The following is a 23384-nucleotide window of genomic DNA, read 5'->3' as shown; positions in this document are numbered from 1 at the left end:
CGGCAAGTCGGATCGCTCTAATGTGAACCGGCTCTTAAACGAAAAGAAAGTAAAGTAACAAAAGTGAAAGACAACATTGTCTGTGGTCATACCATTTACAATATACACACGTTATCTCAGTTAACCTACATGTGAACCTCCACCCCCGCAGTAGCTACGTTTGACTTAAACAGATAGCTATACCGGCCTCAAAGAGGGTGTATATGCAGGGTTTCAACACAACGTATACCGGGTAACATCTCAGCTGAAAATAAATATTTAACAGACATAAAAAGATTTAGGCCCCTTTCACACATACGGTCTGATCAGATCCGCCTGTCAGTTTTTCAGGCGGACCTGATCAGATGCTCCATGCATCTCTATGGGGGAGCTGATGTCAGCGGAAACATGTCCGCCGATACCCGCTGCCATCCGATCCTGTCCTTCAAATCCGGACGGATGGAGACCCTATTTTCCATCTGTCTGGCGGAACGGATCTGACAGGCGGTCCGTTCTCATCAGATTCCCCCATAGAGGACAGCGGGGATCTGACAGCTCCGTCTCCGCACACAGAGCGGAGACGGAGCTGACATCCGCCTGCTCAGCAGGGATCAGCGGATCAATCCCCTGCTGAGCAGAACGGAGTCCGTCGGCGGAACGGACAGGTGTGAAAGGACCCTAATAGTGCTGCCAGTGATGAAAGCCAGGGTGTTCCTCTATTGTGCCCTGAAATAATTAACCCCCTTCATTGTTAGTATTTATAAGCATCATGTGTCAGATGAGCTACTGGAATAGCTGTTTTAGGACTAGCCTATATTCCAACCTACATACAGGTGGTAGATATGTTGTCATTACAAAATTATCCGCATTGTAGTAATCTAAACAAAACAAAAGAAAAAGGGGCAGGCCAGGCGACGCCAGCCAAGGCTCCCATAATTTATAAAACTTCTTTGGCGTACCCCTGTTTCTGTAGATCTGTTGTTCTTTTAGGAAAGGCGCCGTTTACTTGGAGGCACCATTCCTCAAAGGATGGAGGACTGGGAGACATCCATTTCATAGCAATACTTTTACGTGCTATAAACAGTAATCTAATTGTTCCCCTGAAGAAGTCACGTGGTCCTGACGTAACGCGTAGGGCACGAGCAGAGGTTACCGGAAGTGACGTAGACATGGAAACGAGCACAGCGCTCGTGAAAAGTTGCCGGATGCATGATTTTTATATGCGAGTTAAAGCTGCTTTATTTCAATAAATCTTTTTAACATACTACACCATGAGAATATCCTTTTTTTACCCCCACTCTGCAATACATGGCAAGAGGACCTCTAGAAGCTCCGGAGAGTACCCATTACCCACGTAGCAAATAGAGCACTGGGGAACAGCACAGAAGACATCTAGTGGCGAATAGGATATACAGAATGGAGATATGATACTATAGGCTTATTTCAAGCAATATTCAGGTGAGAGGCTAGAGAGCACAGTGGTGTCACTTGGATCAAGAAAACAATTATAGAATGAACACTCTATACTAATGTTGAAGGGATACACCTTGGATATATACTAAGGACTTTTTTGTATATGTTGTTATTTTTAGACAACATATGGTTATGTCTGTGATTATTTTGTATCTATTAGCATTTACACTTTTGTGATTAACTAATAGCACGTTGCACTTTGGCGGATTTTATGTGATTTTCATGCACTTTTATTGCATCTTTACAAAATTTGTATAGGAATGTGAGCATACATTTATTTATGATCTATGTGGGTAGCCCAAAGTGCAACTGCTGTGACTATGGAGGTGCTGCATTAGTGTCTGAGTGGGTGCTTTTTTACAACTGTATAGAGACAAAAGAAAAAAGGAAAAGCATAAAACCCCATAGTGTAGCCTATAGATTAAAGAATAAAATAATAAACTGCACTCACAAAATGAATGGCATATGCTGAGCGAGAAAACCCAAGAAGCCTCTTGATCAGGTATGCCAGGAGAGAAGCCAGAAATCCCAGCCTGAGGTGGGAGAAGAAGCTAGATTGCTTCCAAATGTGTCCCTGTCCTGTGCATGTGCGAACCAGTGCCGTTGGCTGGCTTCCGGTTCCGGGTCCTACCATTGGCTCTACCGTAGTCCAGTGAAAGCGGCTCCTTCCCATCCCCGCGTGCTCTATCCCAATGCCAGTGGCCAAGGCTTGGGTTTCTGGCTTCTCTCCTGGCATGCATGGTCCAGAGGATTCTCAGGTTGTCTCGCTCAGTATATGCCACTCATTTTGTGAGTGCAATTTTATAATTAAATACATTATTCTTTATTCTATATGCTACACTACGCTACCACTTTATAATAAATGGTGATGAGCCACAGATATATGGGATTTTTTTTTTTTCTTCTGACCTCCTTCATAGTAATGTTGCGAGGAGTCATCGAACGTCCTGTCGTAGCTCTGCTCTCCATAGGAGGATTGTTGGTAAGCATACTCACTGTGCCCTTGAAACAGAGAACAAGCTTGTCAGACATCAAATAAAAGAATATACAAATCACTGTATCAGATTGAAGTGTCTGGAAACAGAATGATCTGTAATGTTCATATACCATCTAGACTTACCATCGGTATAATATTGCTGGCTCATAGGTTCAGAGGAACTTTGGCTGTGTCCATACTGCTCGCTATAATACTCTTCCTGGCCAATGTATTGCTGTGCAGTGCCTGCAAGTATACAGATTAGATATTATACACAGGGCTCAAAATGTCAAGTCCTGAGCCACTAGCCAGGCCTTAAGAGTTACTCGCCACCTGTTGCCCTACCCAACCCCTACCCTGCCCCGCTCCTAACTTCACCCCTATACACAGTCTCATCAGTGCAGCCCCCAACAGTGGCCATCAGTGCAGCCTATTAGTACCCATCAGTGCAGCTGATTAGTGCCCATTAGTGCAGCATATCAGCGCCCATCAGTGCAGCCCCATCAGTGAAGCATATCAGTGCAGCCCCATCAGTGCAGCTTAACAGTGCCACCTTATCAGTGCCCATCAGTGCAGCCTCATCAGTGCCCATCAGTGCAGCATATGAGTGCTGCCTTATCAGTGCATCCTCATTAGTGCCCATCAGTTCAGTTTATAAGTAGCCATCATTGCCGCCTCATCAGTGGCCATCAGTGCAGCCTCATCAGTGCCCATCAGTGCAGCCTATCATTGCCCATCAGTGCAGCCTATCATTGCAGCATATTATTGCCCATCAGTGCAGCCCATCAGTGCCCATAAGTGCAGCATATCTGTGCCCATAGGTGCAGCATATCATTGCCCATCAGTGCAGCATATCATTGTCCATCAATGCAGCTGATCATATCAGTGCCCATAAGTGCAGCATATCAGTGCCCATCAATGCAGCATATCATTGCCCATCAATGCAGCCTATCATTGCCCATAAGTGCAAAATATTAGTTCCCAAAGGTGCAGCATATCAGTGCCCATCAATGCAGCCTATCATTGTCTATAAGTGCAGCATATCATTGCCCATCAATGCAGCCTATCATTGCCCAAAAGTGCAGCATATCATTGCCCATCAATGCAGACTATCATTGCCCAACATAGCAGCATATCAGTGCCCATCAATGTTGCATATCATTGGCCATAAGTGCAGCATGTCATTGCCTATAAGTGCAGCAGGGAGGAATCGGGAAGAAACAGTCAGGAGAATCTGGCGGGCAGATCACACATAGTGGGAATCCCCTGCTGTTACACAGCTTCTATATGAATAGCCGAACGCTGTCAAACGACGTCTCGCCTCCAGGAGGCGGGACTTCATTTGACAGCAGCCAGCTATTCATATATAAATTGTGTAACAGTGGGAGATCCCCGCTCTGTGTGATCCGGCTGCCAGATCCTCCTGACAGTTTCCTGGCTAATTGGAAACTGTCAGCCCAGTCCGCTCCTGGTCCACACACGCCCCCCACTAATTTTCACTTGCCAAATGTGAGCAGGCGAGTGGAAATTTTGAGGGCTGTTATACATATATAACCAGTCTCAGCTAAGTGAGAAAAAAAAACACTAAGGCAATGCCTTAGAACTCCAACATGCCCTTTCCCCTGAGGTTACTGTTTATTAGACTGTTCACAACAAAGCAATATTAAAAAAAAGCTCAGATGATACATTATGGGTAGAAAATGCTATATAGGTGCTTTAAAATGGACCCGAACCCAAAAAGTTAAGACCTGCTAGGAAACATCTAAAAGTTTGAACTGTGCCTACACAACACCATGAAAAATCTACATTTTGTTCCGAATTCCTCCTCACAAATAGGATTGTACTCCAGTTCTATGAGCTTCAAAGCTGTAAGATCACCCAAGGCACTGCTGTCTCTGACTGCTAGTCTAATGGGATTTGATGATGCCACTTCTGTTCTAAGCACTGTTCTTCTTGCTGAAGAGGAAGCTGTACCTGAGGACCTGCAGTGTAAGAATCTCCCTGCTTGTGCTTCATGCATTCTAGAGATATGCGCTTTCTACATGAGCTTCATAGCTGTGAGATCATCTCAACAGCTGCGTCTGACTGCTAGTCTAATGAGATTTGGTGATGCCAATTCTGTGCTGCACTGTTCTCCTGGTTGAAGGAGAAGCTTTACCTAAGGACCTGCGGTGCAAGAATATCCCTGCTTGGGCTTAATTTATTCTATAGATATGTGCTTCCTCCTCCTCTCCATGAGCTTCATAGCTGTGAGATTATCCAAGGCCCTGCTGGCTCTGAATGCTAGTCTAATGAGATTTGGTGATGTCACTTCTGTGCTGCACACTGTTCTCCTTGCTGAAGGGGAAGCTGTACATGAGGACCTGCAGTGCAAGAATCTCCTTGCTTGGGCTTAGATATGTGCTTCCTCCTCCTCTCCATGAGCTTCATAGCTGTGAGATTATCCAAGGCACTGCTGCCTCTGAATGCTAGTCTAATGAGATTTGGTAATGCCACTTCTGTGCTGCACACTGTTTTCCTTGCTGAAGGGGAAGCTGTACATGAGGACCTGCAGTGCAAGTATCTCCCCGTTTCAGCTTCATTCATTCTATAGATCTGTGCTTTCTCCTCCTCCCCTGCTGCTTCTTGAATATTACCCACTGTTGATTAGATCACCAATCATCTGGGGGTAGCTCTGAAATGTGGAAACAAAGCCCTGCTTCCACTAATGCAGCTTCCTTCACAAAGAACAGATAGAAGTACATCAAAGAAAAGTTAGATAGAAGAAGTGCCAGATAAATTGGTAAAAGGAATCCAAATAATTTTATTGGTTTACAGATAAAAATCGGCCAAAGCGTTTTAGGGCCCAAAAACACTCTCCCTTCATCAGGGCAAGATCTTCAATAGTCTTAAGAAAGAGCTTTCTTATGCTTTACTATTACTGCAAATACCACTGGTTCCACTGATTCCCCTGATTCATTTTCAGCTTTCCCATGCAGATTAACATAGGAAAGCTTGTGGGACCATTCATGTATTGGAATATTTTTCAAGCCCTGATGAAGAACATGTTGGCTGTTTTTTTTTATCTGTGATCTAATAAAGTGATCTGAAATCCTTTACCAATTGGTTCAGCTCTGATTGCCTGTTTGGTGCACAGCTTCCATGGTTCAGGTCAAGCTTCCTCTTTAAAATACTCGAACCAATGATTGTGAAAGTGAAAGTTGGTAGGATAGTAAAAAGATAACATTTGTCACTGTTACTTTAGTTTGCTGAATGAGGTTTCCCACCTTGCTGTGATGGTCTGTATGGTCCCAAAGGCCTCTGACCCATCATGCTGCTTCCTTGGTTACTCTGGCTCATTATGGAAATGGAAGATTGACCTTGGTAGTGCTGACCTCCACCTTGTGCTGTGGTGTAATGCGAGCTGGCAGCTTGCTGGTGCATCATGGACACTGTTATGGAACAAAAAGACCAATTGTCAACATACAGAGAGATATTGGAATGCAGGTCTATGCCAAAGTTGAGTGGGCGACATTGGTTAAATTAAAAGAGCATTTTGGCCAAAGCTTTTCTTGTCAATACTTCTCTTCTGGGTCACAGGAGTGCACTTACCTATGCTTTCCTGTGACCCAGAATCACTGAGCCGCTCCAGGCTTTGGAAGGATCCAGACAATATTGCCGGGATCCACCCAGATGCCTGACTGGCATCCGCTGAGAGTCTAAGCCAGCTGCTCCCTCCACCACCCCAGCCCAGTGCTCCAGCGAATGCTAGAGGGACAGAGCATAGAGCCGTGACTGACAGACGCCACTCCCTGCACAGAGCGGGCGGAGAACTGAGCGATCAGCGGTCATGAGAACGCTCACTCCTCAGGCTTCGAGTTAGCGGGGGACAGCTGCAGCATCAGACCGATGCTGCAGCACAGACATGAGTCTGTGTGTTTATTTATTTAGAATCCCACACTTTTCCTTTAAATATGAATTTTACTATCAAAAAGTGCAACTAAAACACAAATAAATCAAAATTATTTTTATGAGTTGACTCACTATTTGTGGCCCAGGCTCTCTCACCTCACTATTGGTCAATGAGGCTGCCCATCACATAGATGAGCCAACAGTGAGGCAGGAGGCTAAAATGCATTGTTGAGTTACCTGGGTTTCAGGGCTCTCAAAGATACTGGGCACAATTCACAAAGCTACCACACCAGAAAAAGGATATACATTAAAAAGGAACAGTTATTCAGCAGTTCTGAGATTTGAAAATGACAGTCATATGGCCAATATAAAGATCCCTATACTTGCATTACATTTTTGTGAATAGAACCTATTGACGGGTCTGTGCTGGAATCTCTAGGAACCCAGAAATATAACAGGAAGTGAGATGAATCTCTCCAAAGAGAACCAATCAGAACAGCAGTCCCCATTGGAAGATTTCCCCATGATTCCTGCTTCTGGGACAACTGAAAGTGCGTGAACTAACCAATACTTTCTGTCGTAGTGGCAATGGTGTCCAGGACAAAAAGGAAAGAATGAGACCGCATTCACACTGAAGCGGCACGACTCCTGCACGACTTTGGGGGCGACCTGTGAGGTCCTGTGCACCGTGACTTCGGCGCGACTTGCACGGACTTCATATAATGGAAGTCAATGCAAGTCGCCTCCAGGTCGCCCCGAAGTAGTACAGGACTCTTTTTCTAAGTCGGAGCGACTTGTGTTGCTCCTATTAGAACAGGTCCTGTAGCGGTCCATGGACCGCGACTTGTCAGTAAGACAAGTCGCCTGACAAGTCGTGGCAGTGTGAATGGAGCCTTAATCTTACAAACAAAGACAGACAGCAATAAAAATTACACAAAACTTTCTAGTTTATGAGGAAGAATTGGCATCATAGTTTAAGGATGACAATAAAATGTGTGATTTATTAGGAATGAGCAGTGAAATGAATGAAGGACACTCGGCAGTCTATAGTTGGTCACACACATTAAATTCTGATTGTGCCATCTTTTAGCAATCCACTTTAGGTTATGCAAAAAAATGGCTTCCCCTGAATGTTTGGGACTTTTTTGGCACTTTATATTTAGTTATTCAAGTAGAGAAATATTTGTACTAAACTATATATTATATTTGTACATATTAAAAAATGTAAAACTGTTACATATACAAAAAGTGCACAAGATACATAGCAATGTTCACACGTCACAATATATACATGATGCAATGAACTACCAACACACCAACTGTGAAGGATGCAATGATGAAGTTGTATCTTCCTCCACCCGACACGTTTCAGAGAGCAAAAACTCTCCTTCGTCAGGGGTATGGGAGGTGACACTTCAAATCAATCCCATGGCATTGCACGTAGACATTACATGTATCCTTTAAAAAACAAAATCTGATAATTCTGCCTGTTCACCTAATCATTGACACGCTATACACAATTCGTTCATAAGAAAACATAGCTGTGGGCTTCCAATCGATGAAATTGCACTACACACCATCATAACAATGGTTTCCAGGGAATTTCATTTGAGCACACTTACTATAGTCCTGGAACTTCAGGGACAGAGTTTTATTGGGTCTCAGTAACACCTGTTTTCCATACCTGTGGCTTGTGACCACAAAAATCCAAGAAATTCTAAAACCACAATTCTTTGCCACTGTTTTCTTACGAACGAATTGTGTGTGGCGTGTCAATGATTGGGTGAACAGGCAGAATTATCAGATTTTGTCTTTAAGAGGATACATGTAATGTCTACATGCAATGCCATGGGATTGATTTGAAGTGACACCTCCCATACCCCTGATGAAGGAGAGTTTTTGCTCTCTGAAACGCGTCAGTTTGAGGAAGTTACAACTTCATCATTGCATCCTTCACAGTTGGTGTATTGGTAGTTCATTGCATTGTGTATACATTGTGCCGTGTGAACATTGCTATGTATCTTCTGCACTTTTTGTATATGTAACAATTTACATTTTTTAATATGTACAAATATAGTATATAGTTTTTTTTACAAATATTAACTAAATATAAAGTGCCAAAAAAAGTCCCAAACATTCAGGGGAAACCATTTTTTGCATAGTCCAAAAGGGATATGGCACAGGCAGAGTCTAACCACTAGTATTTTGAAATCTCCTTTAGGTTTACCAACAACTTAAGGCCCGTACACACGTACCGATCGTCGGCAGACAAGCGTCGGCCGACGACCGATCTGCCGATTGTACGCTTGTTAGTATGATGCCTCCGACAGCCGTCAGCGCACATTCTGCCGACAAGAATCTGTCATGCAAACATTAAAATTTTTGTATGCCGACACCAGAGCGGCCGATTGTTCGCCAGTCAGTACAGAATTCGGCCAACAGACCGCAGATTTGCAAGACTGGGCATGCTCAGAGAAGAAAAAACACAGGGAAAGTTAACCATTACATGACATCACTTCTGCAGTCGGCTGCAGTCGGCGGACAAAATTCTTGTGCTGTCTTTGCACTTTTCAACAGACACCGACAGCCCGGGGACAAAAGACGGCCGATCGTTCGCCGACGATCGGTACGTGTGTACGGGCCTTAAGTAATGCAAAGGACCGACTAAATCCTCCATTTCATTTAAATCCGGTCCTCCTACTGTACACTATATTGTCAAAAGTATTGGGACGCCTGCCTTTACACGCACATGAACTCTAATGGCATCCCAATCCTAGTACGTAGGGTTCAATATTGAGTTGGTCCACCCTTTGCCGCTATTGACTGTAGATCAGTAGTCTGCCTTCTTGGTTGCTTTTCTGGTATTGTTTGCCCTAACTTCTCAAAGTAACCAGTGTCCATTTTTTCCTACCCTACAAAGAGTCAAGAATTCCATCTTGAGATGAAATATTATTCCATTAAGGTACCTGGGGTTCTCCACCACTGCCTAGGGTCAAATTCAGGTACTTACACCACATGCCTTAAAAATACATTTAAAGATGTATTAATAAATACAGAGCTGCACTAGAGTCTAATGTGATGCATGACCAGCTCAGAGGATGGCCCATACCTATATACACTATATTGTCAAAAGTATTGGGACGCCTGCCTTTACACGCACGTGAACCTTAATGGCATCCCAGTCTTAGTCCGTAGGGTTCAATATTGAGTTGGCCCACCCTTTGCAGCTATAACAGCTTCAACTCTTCTAGGAAGGCTGTCCACTAGGTTTATGTGTGTGTCTATGGGAATGTTTCACCATTCTTCTAGAAGCGCATTTGTGAGGTCAGGCACTGATGTTGGATGAGAAGGCCTGGCTCGCAGTCTGCACTCTAATTCATCCCAAAGGTGTTCTATGGGGTTGAAGTCAGGACTCTGTGCAGGCCAGTCAAGTTCCTCCACCCCAAACTCGCTCATCCATGTCTTTATGGACCTTGCTTTGTGCACTGGTGTGCAGTCATGTTGGAACAAGAAGGGGCCACCCCCAAACTGTTACCACAAAGTTGGGAGCATGAAATTGTCCAAAATGTCTTGGTATGCTGACACCTTAAGAATTCCCTTCACTGGACCCCTGTAAAACAACCCAACCTCACACCAGTGCACAAAGCAAGGTCCATAAAGACATGGATGAGTGAGTTTGGGGTGGAGGAACTTGACTGTCCTGATCTCAACCCGACAGAACACCTTTGGGATGAATTAGGCACAGACTGCAAGCCAGGCCTTCTGGTCCAACATCAGTGACTGACCTCACAAATGAGATTCTGGAAGAATAGTCAAACATTCCCATAGACACACTCCTAAACCTTGTGGACAGCCTTCCCAGAAGAGTTGAAGCTTTGATAGCTGCTAAGGGTGGGCCAACTCAATATTGAACCATACGGACTAAGACTGGGATGCCATTAAAGTCCATGTGTGTGTAAAGGCAGGCGTCCCAATACTTTTAGTAACATAGTGTATAAAGGAATGAATAAACATACCGTATTGTTATATCTGTTCTATAAGTGCAAACATTTTACTTTTGGTCCTGAAGTAAATATACAGAGCTAATAACTTTCTGCTCTCATTGCCTCTGGACTGTTTTCAGTTAGCATTGTTCCCAGTTCTCTACGTGGACTACAAAACATCGCCTCACTATGTTATAGACAGGGGGAAGTATCCTGTAGTCCTAACACACTTCCTGTCCTAGGGTGACAACACAGCTTCCCTATAGATTCAGTACAGTGAGTGTTGTCACCCTAGAACAGGAAGTGAGTTACTGGCAGAAACAGGTGTCCCAATACTTTTGACAATATATTATATATGTGCTAGAAATTGTACAACCAGATTGTAACACGTGTGACCGTTTGCAGAGCCTAAACATAAAATGAATAAGATTCTGGGCACAGTATTCATCTTACCTGGGTTGGATGGCAAGTTCATATTAGCCCTCGACACATAGTTCCCTATGGTGCCCTGGCTTTGCATTGGCAGATTTTGTGAGCTGGGTACAGCATGGCTATATCCAGGAGCTGTGCCATGCGAACTCACTGCCATACTCATGCTGGTTGTGGGCATCGTGGCTTGACCAGACTGCTGCAGAGACACGTGATTGGGTCCTAAAACAATTAGAAGGGAAAAGTACAGTAAGAATCAAAATCTCATTAAAGTATATATTATATATATATATATATATACTACACACACACACATATATATATATATATATATATATATATATATATATATATATATATATATATATATATACATACATATATGTATATACAATATACTATATTGTTTGTTGTACATGGATAATTACCGATATTGGGGAATATACATAAAGGCCTAAGCATACAGGCGTCATAAAATAAGTAGAGATGCACAGAAATTTCGGTGGCCAAAAATGGTGTTATAGGCATTTTGCCGATAAGAGATAAAAGTGCCGATAATGGCACCGAAAACGCACGCAATTTTACCACAATATTACTGTGCTTAACCAGTTTTGGACCAAAAGGATTTGCCCCCTTAATGACCAGGCCATTTTTTGCAATTCTGCACCGCGTTACTTTAATGGACAATTGGCGCGGTCATGCCACGCTGTACCCAAATACAATTGATGTTCTTTTGGTGGAATTTGATCACCTCTGAGATTTTTATTTTTTACGTTATAAACAAAAAAAGAGCAACAATTCTGAACAATATTTTTCACATTCTGCTATATAAAATTCCCGATAAAAAAAAAAAAATTAAAAATCTATTTTTTTCAACCTTTTAGGCCTATTTGTATTCTGCTACATATTTTTGGTAAAAAAAAATAAAAATAGCAATAAGCGTATTTTAAATTGGTTTGCACAGAAGTTATTGCATCTACAAACTAGGGGAAAGATTTATGTCATTTTTATTTATTAAATTTTTTTTTTTTTACTAGTGGCGATCTGCGTTTTTTAGCAGGACTGCGACATTGCAGCGGACAGATCGGGCCCCTAAATTACCTTTTTGACACTTTTGGGGGGACCAGTGACTTTACTAAAGTAATCAGTGCTAAAAATATGCACTGATACTATAATAATGACACTGGCAGGGAAGGTGGTTATCCCAGGGGTGATCCAAGGGCTAATTGTGAGCCTAGGGGGTGTTTTCCAACTGTGGGGGGAGGGACTTGTGAAATGATCATAGAGACCTGTGTTCCTATATAGAAGGATCACAGGGGCTCTCTGATCACTTCAGAGAGAACAACGGTCTGCTGTGTGTACAACAGCTGCCCGTCCTTCTCTCTCAGCGGGGAGCGATCGCGGGTGCCCGGCGCCAATCTGTGCCACCGGTTCTGTGGACCGGCATCCCCACTGCCTAGTTGGGGGGGAGGTGTGTGCGCCGCCGCCGGCACGTGCTCGCCCCCAGGAGCGTTCGCGCGGATCGCTGTACAATACGGCGATTCGCGCAGCCAGGCCAAGCTGCTGCAGTATATATGCGGCAGGCGGTCGGCAAGTGGTTAAGGTGTGTTTCTCATAGGTCATGTGACTCAAAAACCACATGAAAAACGTAACACGGGTATGTTATTCATGGGCCCATGCTACGATTTTAATGCATTTCAACGGAGAGATGTGTTTTTGGATTTTTAACACCACAACGGAAGCGTAAAGGACCAGTGTGAAGAAATACATAGAATTTAAAGGGAAACTTTTTTTTTTTAGCTTTTCTTGCGCTAGAAGTGCCAATAATAGCCTACAATAAATTCATATTCATTTAAATTCATGATTTTAATAAAAAAGTTTGAATATAATGCAATTATATATAACAGGGATTCCCAAACTACAGCCCTCCAGTTGTTCAGGAACTACAATTCCCATCATGCCTAGTGAATGTCAGAGTTTTAGAATCCCTCTTGGGACGTGTAGTTCTGCAACAGCTGCAGGGCCATAGTTTGGCAATTCCTGATAAATAAAAATATATATATATTTTAAAAACTGTAATTTTCGGTTTTCGGCCAAGTGCATCCTGCATTTTTGGTTTCGGCACCAAAATTTCCATTCGGTGCACCTTTAAAGAGGATGTAAATTTCCACTGATTATTTGTACCTATAGGTAAGCCTAAAATAAGCCTTACCTATAGGTACTGTAAATATCTCCTAAACATGTATCGTTTAGGATATATTTACTGTATATGTAGCCAATGACGTCATCGGTGCAAGCACTGTGAAGGACTGGCCACCCGTGCTGTTTCTTCAGAGCTCCGTGCCGTGACCGGCGGCTCCCGCGCACATAGTGACATCACGCGGCTCCGACCAGTCACACAGCCGGAATGCGCGGAACCGGAAGGAAGAAGGATGTGGCCTCCAGTGGTGACGAGGGCTTCATTTTCAGGTAAGTTTCACATAATGTGCTAGTATGTGATACTAGCACAATATGTCTTTACTTTGCAGGTCAGACAAAAAAAAAGAAATTTAAACCGTCTACTTCCTCTTCAAAAATATCGATATCTACTGCATTAAAAAGAATGAAGCTGATTGCTGGATTAGAATTCCTGGCTAGCAGGATCTGCATGAGAAGTCATAATAAGAACAGGGAAGCTGATTGCTGGATTAGAAGAATGCCTGGCCAGCAGGATCTGCATGAGCAGCCAAAATAACAAAAGATTCAAACAGAAAAGACTTAGGGCCCTTTCACACGGGCGATCCGATCAGATCCGCCTGTCAGTTTTTTAGGCGGATCTGATCGGATCCTCCATGCAGCTCTATGGGGCAGCGGATGTCAGAGGAGACACCTCCACTGACACCCGCTGCCATCCGTATCCGATCCTGTCCGTGAAATCCGGACGGATGGAAACCCTATTTTTCCATCCGTTCAGGGATCGGATCGGATTGGATGAGAGCGGACAGGCGGTCCGCTCTCATCCGATCCCCCATAGAGAGCAGCAGGGGGCTGTGACGCCTCCCTCTCCGCACTGCAAGCGGAGATGGAGCTGTCATCCGCAGGCTCAGCGGGGATCGATCCCTGCTGAGCAGCATGGATCCGCCTACGGAGGCGGACCGTGTGAAAGAGCCCTTACTTTACGTCCATTCAAGACTCTCAATTTTAACTGAAGACCTGATGAAGGGGGAGTTCCTTTAACCCCCGAAACCCGTTAGCAGTCTTTTAGCACAATATCAATAAAATCAATTAATTTGGACTCTTATCTTTTGGTCTGGCACTCCTTCCATAAATGTATGTTTTTTTTTCGGCAAGCGGAAACACTGGGGGTTATTTTTTAAACATGGAGATTGCAAAGTGATATGCATTAGCTCTGCATAGAAACCAATCAACTTCCAGGTTTTATTGTCAAAGCTTAATTGAACAAGCTGAAGTTAAAAGCTGATTGGCTACCATGCACAGCTGCACCAGATTCTGAGTGCACCAGTTTTAGTAAATCTCCCCCCCTGTATCCTGGGAGAAGGTCTCATGCTCAACAATACCCAAAAGCACCACTTATGATTAGGGATGCACCGATCCGACTTTTTTGGACCCGATACCGATATCTGGTATTGTGAAATTGCCAATACCGGAACCGATCTGGAGCTACACACAAAGCAAGCGGCTGCAGTACAGAGCAAAGCCGCTGCTTCATGTGTACGGCTCCTCCATTCACAGGCGGAGTGCATCTGATATCACTCCGCCTGTGAGCCGGACCTATACAGCAAGTAGCGGCTCCCATCCCATACTACTACTGCATCTAGTAAGGGGTGGCTGAGCCGTTACTCAGCAAAAACCGGATCGGGCAGTGGATCGGTCAATGTTACCGATCCCCCGATCCATCTAAAATGGCCATATCGGCGCCGATATCCGATCCGAATATCGGATCGGTGCATCCTTACTTATGATGGTGCTTCAATTGAGCAATGGAGCAGTTGGGAAGTGCAGAGTAGGAGAGTATAAGTGGGTCAGGGACGCAAAGTGTTAGTGTCCCGCGATGGTCCACCGCCTGACCCATCTATAGTCATCTTATATGGTCAGGCCTGAGCACTGCATCCTTGGAGAAGATCCTATGCTCCCCAATGCCCAGAAGAACTAGGTATGATGATGCTTCAACTGAGCAATGGAGAAGCAGGGCAGTGCCCACCCCATGACTGTACTCTATGCCTGTGCCTCCTGGGCACCCATAAATACTGGGATGTGACGCACATGGGCTAAACACCAAGTGTGCATGAGGCCTAATCCTGGTGTGGTCCTTCGGTCTTAGATTCATGAATATACAAACCAAGGATACTGTTGAAATTCTTTGGCATAGAGGAGCTGCCAGCCCAGAATCTCAGGGGTCTTCAAACTATGGCCCTCCAGTTGTTCAGGAACTACAATTCCCATCATGCCTAGTCATATCTGTCAATGTCAGAGTTTTGCAATGCCTCATGGGATGTGTAGTTCCGTAACAGCTGGAGGGCCATAGTTTGAGGATCCCTGATAGATTCTAGATACTACTTCAACTCCTATGACATTACCATAACCCGGGGGGTGGGATGGGTCCTTCCAGGGTAATTCTCTGTGGACAGGCTTACTAAAATCTGACAGAAGTGGGAACTGAGGCCTCTTCTGCCATCTTCTAGGTTACAATGAGATCTTTTTTTTTCTGGGCCAAGGTACTACACAAGCTCAAAAAAATTGCCCACAAAATGGGGGAAAATCCTGCATTTACTCATTTCCTTTCTCACAAAGGGACTTATTGACAAGGCCCCTCACAGACAGGATTTTCACATACACATTTGCACCTCGGTTGCTAGGCAACTGTAACACATCAGAGACAGGCCTCACCGTTGCTGATCTGGTTCTGCATGAGGGAGGAGGGCGGAAGGCTGGCACCCAGCGCGTCACTCAGGTTGCCCTGTGAGTGGAGGGTCTGGCTGGGGCCTGTTTGGCTCATCCCTCCAGGGCCCAGGTTTATGTTCTGTGCTGGCGGCTGCAAATAAAGCTACGTCATTTCACAGGCAAAAAAACGTCACAGGGCCAGAGACAAAGGATGCAAACACAAAGACAATTAGGTTTCTCTATTCTACGTCTATTGCGCTCTCACTATGGACTATACACAGAAAGAAGGTTTACAATACATTAGCATTCATTGATGTAATGGAGATTTATACATACAGTATCTCACAAAAGTGAGTACACCCCTCACATTTTTGTAAATATTTTATTATATCTTTTCATGTGACAACACTGAAGAAATGACACTTTGCTACAATGTAAAGTAGTGAGTGTACAGCTTGTATAACAGTGTAAATTTGCTGTCCCCTCAAAATAACTCAACACACAGCCATTAATGTCTAAACAGCTGGCAATACAAGTGAGTACACCCCTAAATGAAAATGTGCAAATTGGGCCCAAAGTGTCAATATTTTGTGTGGCCGCCATTATTTGCCAGCACTGCCTTAACCGGTTGCCGACCGCCGCAAGTACATATACTGCGGCGGTCAGCCCCGGCCAGGCAAAGTGACGTACCGGTACATCACTAGCCTGTCACTAGCTTGTGAGCCAATAGCCCGCCCCGGCTCGTTCCCTAACAAGCCAGTGCGTGTGACCGGCGGACCTGATGTCCGCCGGTCACTCGCGATCGTTCGCCGTGAAGGGAGAAAGGCAGGCGGCTAATGTAAACAAAGCTGCTGTCATTCTCCCCTGTGTAAAAATGGAGATCACACGGTACTACTATGTAGGACCGTTGATCTCAGTTCTTACACCAGTAGCCACATCCAATCACAGTTAGAAACACACCCCTAGGGACATACTTAACCCCTCCTTCCCCAATAAAGTTAACCCCTTCCCTGACAGTGTCCTTTTTACAGTAACAGTGCATATTTATAGCACTGATTACTGTAGTAATGTCACTGCCAGTGTTGGGGGTAACTAGTTACAAAGTAACTAATTACAGTAACTACATTACTTTTTTTGGTAACGAAGTAATGTAACTAGTTACAATACTAATATTGGTAACTACACTACTTTACTAGGCTATAGGAGGTAACTACACTACTTTACTAGGCTATAGGAGGCAACTACACTACTTTACTAGGCTATAGGAGGTAACTACACTACTTTACTAGGCTATAGGAGGTAACTACACTACTTTACTAGGCTATAGGAGGTAACAACACTACTTTACTAGGCTATAGGAGGCAACTACACTACTTTACTAGGCTATAGGAGGTAACTACACTACTTTACTAGGCTATAGGAGGTAACTACACTACTTTACTAGGCTATAGGAGGCAACTACACTACTTTACTAGGCTATAGGAGGTAACTACACTACTTTACTAGACTATAGGAGGTAACAACACTACTTTACTAGGCTATAGGAGGTAACTACACTACTTTACTAGGCTATAGGAGGTAACAACACTACTTTACTAGGCTATAGGAGGTAACTACACTACTTTACTAGGCTATAGGAGGTAACAACACTACTTTACTAGACTATAGGAGGTAACTACACTACTTTACTAGGCTATAGGAGGTAACTACACTACTTTACTAGGCTATAGGAGGTAACTACACTACTTTACTAGGCTATAGGAGGTAACTACACTACTTTACTAGGCTATAGGAGGTAACAACACTACTTTACTAGGCTATAGGAATGCGCTTTCCTGCGTTACCCAAGCCGTGCGATACAATCGTTATTTCGAAGAATAGAGAGGGATGAAGGTTATGACTTTTTGTTGCACTTTATGTTTTATTCTGTTTTTTCAGGTTTTGTTCTCATGTTTCCCAAAGCCTGTGTTTATACAATAAACTCTATGCAGAAAGAGTGTCATGTATCTTCTTCTACACGGTCAATTAAGAAAGAGGAAAGTAAAGTAATAAGTAGTGAAGTTACTTTTCAAATGCAGTAACTAGTAAAGTAATCTCATTACAATTTACAGAAGTAACTAGTTACATTTTTTGAGTAGCAACCCCAACCCTGGTCACTGGTACCCCCAAAAGTGTCAAAAATGTCAGTCAAGGGTCCGATCTGTCCGCCGCAATGTCGCAGTCCCGCAAAAAGAAAAAAAATCGCAGATCGCCGCCATTACTCGTTAAAAAAAAAACAACAAAAATCTTTCCCTTAGTTAGTAAACGCAAAAACTTTTGCGCAAACCAATCAAAATACGCTTATTGTGATTTTTTTTTACCAAACATATGTAGCAGAAAACAAATTGGCCAAAAATGTAAAAAAAATTAGATTTTTACATTTTTTGGGGGGGAATTATATATATAAAAAAAATTGAAAATATTGTTATTTTTGCAAAATTGTCGCTCTTTTTTTGATTATAGCGCATGATCAAAAAATCGTACAGGTGATCAAATACCACCAAAAGAAAGCTCTATTTGTGGGAAAAAAAGGACGTCAAATTTGTTTAGGTACAGCGTCGCACGACCGCGCAATAGTCTGTTAAAGTCACGCAGTGCCGAATCGCAAAATACCCCCTGGTCAGGAAGGGGGTAAAATCTTCCGGGGCTTAAGTGGTTAACCCTCTTGGGCATGGAGTGCCCAGAGCTTCAGATTGCCACTGCAGTCCTCTTCCACTCCTCCATGACGACATCACAGAGCTGGTGGGTGTTAGAGACCTTGCGCTCCTCCGCCTTCCATTTGAGGAAGCCCCACAGATTCTCAATAGGGTTTAGGTCTGGAGACATGCTTGGCCAGTCCATCACCTTTACCCTCAGCTTCTTTAGCAAGGCAGTGGTCCTCTTGGAGGTGTGTTTGGGGCGTTATCATGTTGGAATACTGTCCTGCGGCCCAGTCTCTGAAGGGAGGGGATCATGCTCTGCTTCAGTATGTCACAGTACATGTTGGCATTCATGGTTCCCTCAATGAACTGTAGCTCCCCAATGCCAGCAGCACTCATGCAGCCCCAGACCATGACACTCCCACCACCATGCTTGACTGTAGGTAAGACACACTTGTCTTTGTACTCCTCATCTGGTTGCCGCAACACACACTTGACACCATCTGAACCAAATACGTTTATTTTGGTCTCATCAGACCAAAGGACATGGTTCCAGTAATCCATGTCCTTAGTCTGCTTATCTTCAGCAAACTGTTTGCGAGCTTTCTTGTGCATCATCTGTAGAAGAGGCTTCCTTCTAGGACGACAGCCATGCAGACCAATTTGATGCAGTGTGCGTAGTATGGTCTGAGCACTGACAGGCTGACCCCCCAACCCTTCCACCTCTGCAGCAATGCTGGCAGCACTCATACGTCTATTTCCCAAAGACAACCTCTGGATATGACGCTGAGCATGTGCACTCAACTTCTTTGGTGGACCATGGCGAGGCCTGTTCTGAGTGGAACCTGTCCTGTTAAACTGCTGTATGTCTTGGCCCCCGTGCTGCAGCTCAGTTTTAGGGTTTTGGCCATTTTCTTATAGCCTAGGCCATCTTTATGTAGAGCAACAACTCTTTTTTTTTTTAGATCCTCAGAGAGTTCTTTGCCATGCGGTGCCATGTTGAACTTCCAGTGACCAGTATGAGAGAGTAAAAGCGATAACACCAAATGTAACACACCTGCTCCCCATTCACATCTGAGACCTTGTAACACTAACGAGTCACATGACACCGGGGAGGGGGAAATGGCTAATTGGGCCCAATTTGGACATTTTCATTTAATTGGCTGTGTGTTGAGTTATTTTGGGGGGACAGCAAATTTACACTGTTATACACTCACTACTTAACATTGTACCAAAGTGTAATTTCTTCAGCGTTGTTACATAAAAAGATATAATAAAATACACAGGGTTTATGCATCTGTGCCCCATGTGACGGCCATGTTTACATGGAGATATACAGATGTTCCATGCATCCCAGTACAAACAAACAGCAACTGCTCCAACCCACAACTGGCCCTAAATTAAATGCAACTGTGTGCAAACTAAACCCCTGTTTTTAACGTGAACTGTTAGGCAGGACAATTTGTTTTGTTGCCGGCTGGCTGGGCACTGGTGAAATATCCCTGATGTCTTACTTTAGAGACAGAAAAGGGGACTGAGGACATACAGTATACTCTTTAATCCCTTTCAGCTGCACTGGAGATGAACAAAATAGAAAGCACTCTGAGGCTTCCCAGTATACTGTGCTTCAGTTTGTGAATGAACACAGGAGCGATCGGTACCGATCACTCGCTGTGTTCATACTACATATTTACACTCCCCTCCTGCTCTCCATCCTGAAACAAACCACCTCTGTGCCCCACAGAAGCTGCAGCTGGCAAGAGGGAGAAGAGGAAACGCTGGCAGCGCCGTGGGGGAGGTAGTGGGCACACAGGTGGGCCCTCGACAGCAGAGAGAAGGGGGGTGGGGGTGATCAGAGTGGTGTGGGATGTGGGGCAGATACTGGAAACTATCCCCCTGCAGTGCAGCTGGTGGGAAGGAGAGTAAGAAAGGCTGGCAGGGGGAGGCACAGGAGGGCCAGTTCCAGTGGTAATGTAGTGCAACTGGTCCAGTCCTTCCTGTTAAACTGATGGGGCCTGGGCCCGGTACAGGAAGGCTGGCTGTAACCCCTTATCGGCAGTCCTAGATTTTATTTATACTTGGATTAACCACATATAAAAATCAGAATACAATATCTTCATGATAGGGGTCCTTAAGGCACCCTACTCACCGCGGGAAGCAAAGACTGCATGTTCTGATTGGAGTCTGCTATAGTGGCGAGATAGACCAGATTTCTGTGCAGGATCTGCTGATATCTAGGCAAATGCAAAAACACAAACCTAAACATACAGTATACATTTAAAAAACGCAATTTATAGCAATAACCCGGACCCCCCCAACACACACACACACCCTGGTGGAATATAACAGTACTGCATGTTAAGTGAGTAATAGTCATAGGGCCAGCTCCCACCACATGCAATCCAGTGCGTTTTTCTTTCCTGCATCAGAAACACATGAAGGGTAGGTTATATGGTTTTTAATGGCATAGTTCACACCAGTGCAGTCAGTTCCAGTACGTTCCAGTTCCAGAAAAAAAAGTAGAACATGCTGCATTTTTTATTCACTGAACTGTACTGGAAAGTGGTAAAATGCATCAAAAACACACTGGAACCACTGAAATGTACTCACTGTTGTATTTATGCTTTTGTCCTGTGTCGTACTCCTCATAAGTACATGCTGTATCTTGCACAGTTTAATAAACGTTGTTTCTGATTAAAAAAAAAAAAAAAAACAAAAAAACAACGCACTGGAACGCTCCAAAATGGCAATGGAACACACATGTTCTTATTTAAGTTGGAGAAAAAAAAGAGGGAAAAAAATGCCCTGGAACGCATCAAAAATGCGCCAAAAATGCATCAAAAACACGTCAAAACATGCATGCAAAAAAGCCTCCGGAACAGAATGCGTTTCTATGGTGTAAACAAACCCTGCAGGACAAAGGCATAATGAGCTAGTATGCATTGCATACTAGCTTAGAACGAAGCCCCGACACGGTCGCCCGGACACCGCTGAGGCAGCTGACATCTTCCCTCTGCGTCTCTTCCGGGTTTGGCGGCTCCAGCGCTGTGAGTGGCCGGAGCCGCGATTATGTCACTCCCATGCATGCGCGCGGGAGTTCACTTTTCGGCGAGGAGCCAGCAAGGAGCTCTGAAGGTCAGCCGGAACTTCAGAGCGCATGCGCCGCTGGTGTCAGTGGCTGCATGCAGGGCAAATATCTCCTAAACCGGGCAGGTTTAGGAGATATTAATTTTACCTACAGGTAAGCCTTATTATAGGCTTACCTGTAGGTAAAAGTTAAAAAGCGGAGTATACTACCACTTTAATGTTTGCTTAGGCCCCTTTCACACTTGTGCGACTTGTCCTGCGACTTAGGACTTCAAATCGCATCACAAGCCGTACCCCATGATTTCCAATGAGTATCATTCATGTCTGTACGACTTCAACTTGTAGCGATTTAAAAGTAGTCCCTGCACTAGTGGTCTGACTTTGATGCAACTTGAGGTCTATAGACCTCAAGATTACACAGGCGTTGCTTTAAAGAGGAAGTAAACTCTGTTTTTTTTTTGTTCTTTATTTTTCTCTGCAAGGTAAAGGCATAATGTGCATCGCATACTAGCACATTATGTGACACTTACCTCCAAACTAAGCCCTCGTCGCCCCTGCTGGAGGCCGCATCCATCTTCGCCTGCCTTCCTTCTGGGTCCGCGGACTCCGGCTGTATGACTGGCCGGAGCCACCTGACGTCACTCTGGCGCATGCTCGCGGGAGTCGCCGTTCACGGCACAGGGCTCTAAATAAACGGCATAAGCGGCTGTTCCTTCAGAGCGGTGACGTCATCGGTGCAGTATACAGTAAATATGTCCTAAACAGTGCAAGTTTAGGAGATATTTACAGTACCTATAGGTAAGCCTTATCATAGGCTTACCTATAGGTACAAACATTAGAGGGAAGTTTACTTCCTCTTAAAGTTGTGCAACTTTCAGGTCGTACAAGTGTGAAAGGGGCCTTAGTAAACCTACTTAGTATACCTATTCCAGTGTTCTATGCTAGCATAGCGAAGTACAGTACCAGCCACACCCCTTAGCAAAGGGGGGGGCGCATGTCTGACCAAGCCTAATACTGAGTGCTGATTACAGAGTGCACTAGGACTAACTCTGGTGCAAACTGCACTGCACATTTAAATTAGTGATTGACCGATATCGTTTTTTCATTGCCGATACCGATATTTTGGTCATCGCATATCGGTATCGGCCGATATTGTCGTACATTAAAAAGCAATTTATTTTTTTGACAGGTACTCTTGTGGAGGGATCTGGGGGTCTAAAAGACCCCAAACCCCTCCCCTGCACTTCAAAGCATTCAAAATGCCAAGTTTGGCTGTTTTGAATGCTGTCATTTTTTTGAATTTGGCGCCGAGTCCCCGGAAGTGATGTCATGACATCACTTCCGAGTTTTTACATGGAGACCCGATAAGAGCCGAATGCGGCTTTGATCGAGTCTTCTCTTCGGCGGCCGTGCAGATTGGTTGCCCGGGTCACCCGGTGGGACGGGAGACCCGGGCAAGCCATGGAAGGCGGCGGGAAGGAGGGGGGGGGTGTCCCCTCCCGCTCCTTGTAATGACAGCCGAGCGGCTTCTCAGCCGCATCGGTTGTCATTACAAAACAGCCAACCATCGGCTATGGACGCCGGTACCGGGGTGATGCCTCTAGCTGCAGGCATCACTCTGGTACAACACTTTCCCAAGATATCGGCAATATCGGTAACCTCAGGGGCTGATTCCGATATATCGGGGAAAGTGCAGATCGGCCCTCGATATATCGCCTTTGCCAATAATCGGTCGATCCCTAATTTAAATAGCCCCCAGAGCTACTGTAACAAGAAAGTATGGGTAAAACTATTAAAGCAAAGGCTGTTGGTATCCAACTGTAAATCAGTTTCTATGACTTCAGTTGTATTTTTAGATAAAGAAAAAAAAAAAAAAGAGGAGCAAGGCCATTCATTACCTTCGTGTACAAATCCTTGGGCCACATTTACACTTAAGCATCTTTGGTGCAGTTAAATGAGTGTGAAATTACAGTCAATGGCACTGTTCACCTTTCATGTAGTTCATTG

At 44.4% G+C, this 23384-nt stretch overlaps 1 protein-coding gene across 1 annotated transcript in view; it reads right to left on the bottom strand.

The window, feature by feature from the left end:
- Positions 1 to 23384, bottom strand: part of SS18L1 (SS18L1 subunit of BAF chromatin remodeling complex) — a 46632-nt gene that overhangs the window by 5492 nt on the left and 17756 nt on the right. Inside the window, exons 3-8 of the mRNA XM_082271349.1 lie at positions 20440 to 20524; positions 15619 to 15763; positions 10756 to 10953; positions 5695 to 5859; positions 2573 to 2674; positions 2362 to 2454 (exon numbers count right to left, since the gene is read on the bottom strand). Coding sequence (XP_082127475.1) covers positions 2362 to 2454; positions 2573 to 2674; positions 5695 to 5859; positions 10756 to 10953; positions 15619 to 15763; positions 20440 to 20524 — 788 coding nt within the window. The remainder of the gene's footprint in view (positions 1 to 2361; positions 2455 to 2572; positions 2675 to 5694; positions 5860 to 10755; positions 10954 to 15618; positions 15764 to 20439; positions 20525 to 23384) is intronic.

Source organism: Pelophylax lessonae (assembly GCF_965119305.1).
Source record: "Pelophylax lessonae genome assembly, chromosome: 11".
Lineage (NCBI taxonomy): Eukaryota > Metazoa > Chordata > Amphibia > Anura > Ranidae > Pelophylax > Pelophylax lessonae.
Note: the sequence above shows the minus strand (reverse complement) of the source record. Positions and strands in the feature narration are given on the sequence as shown.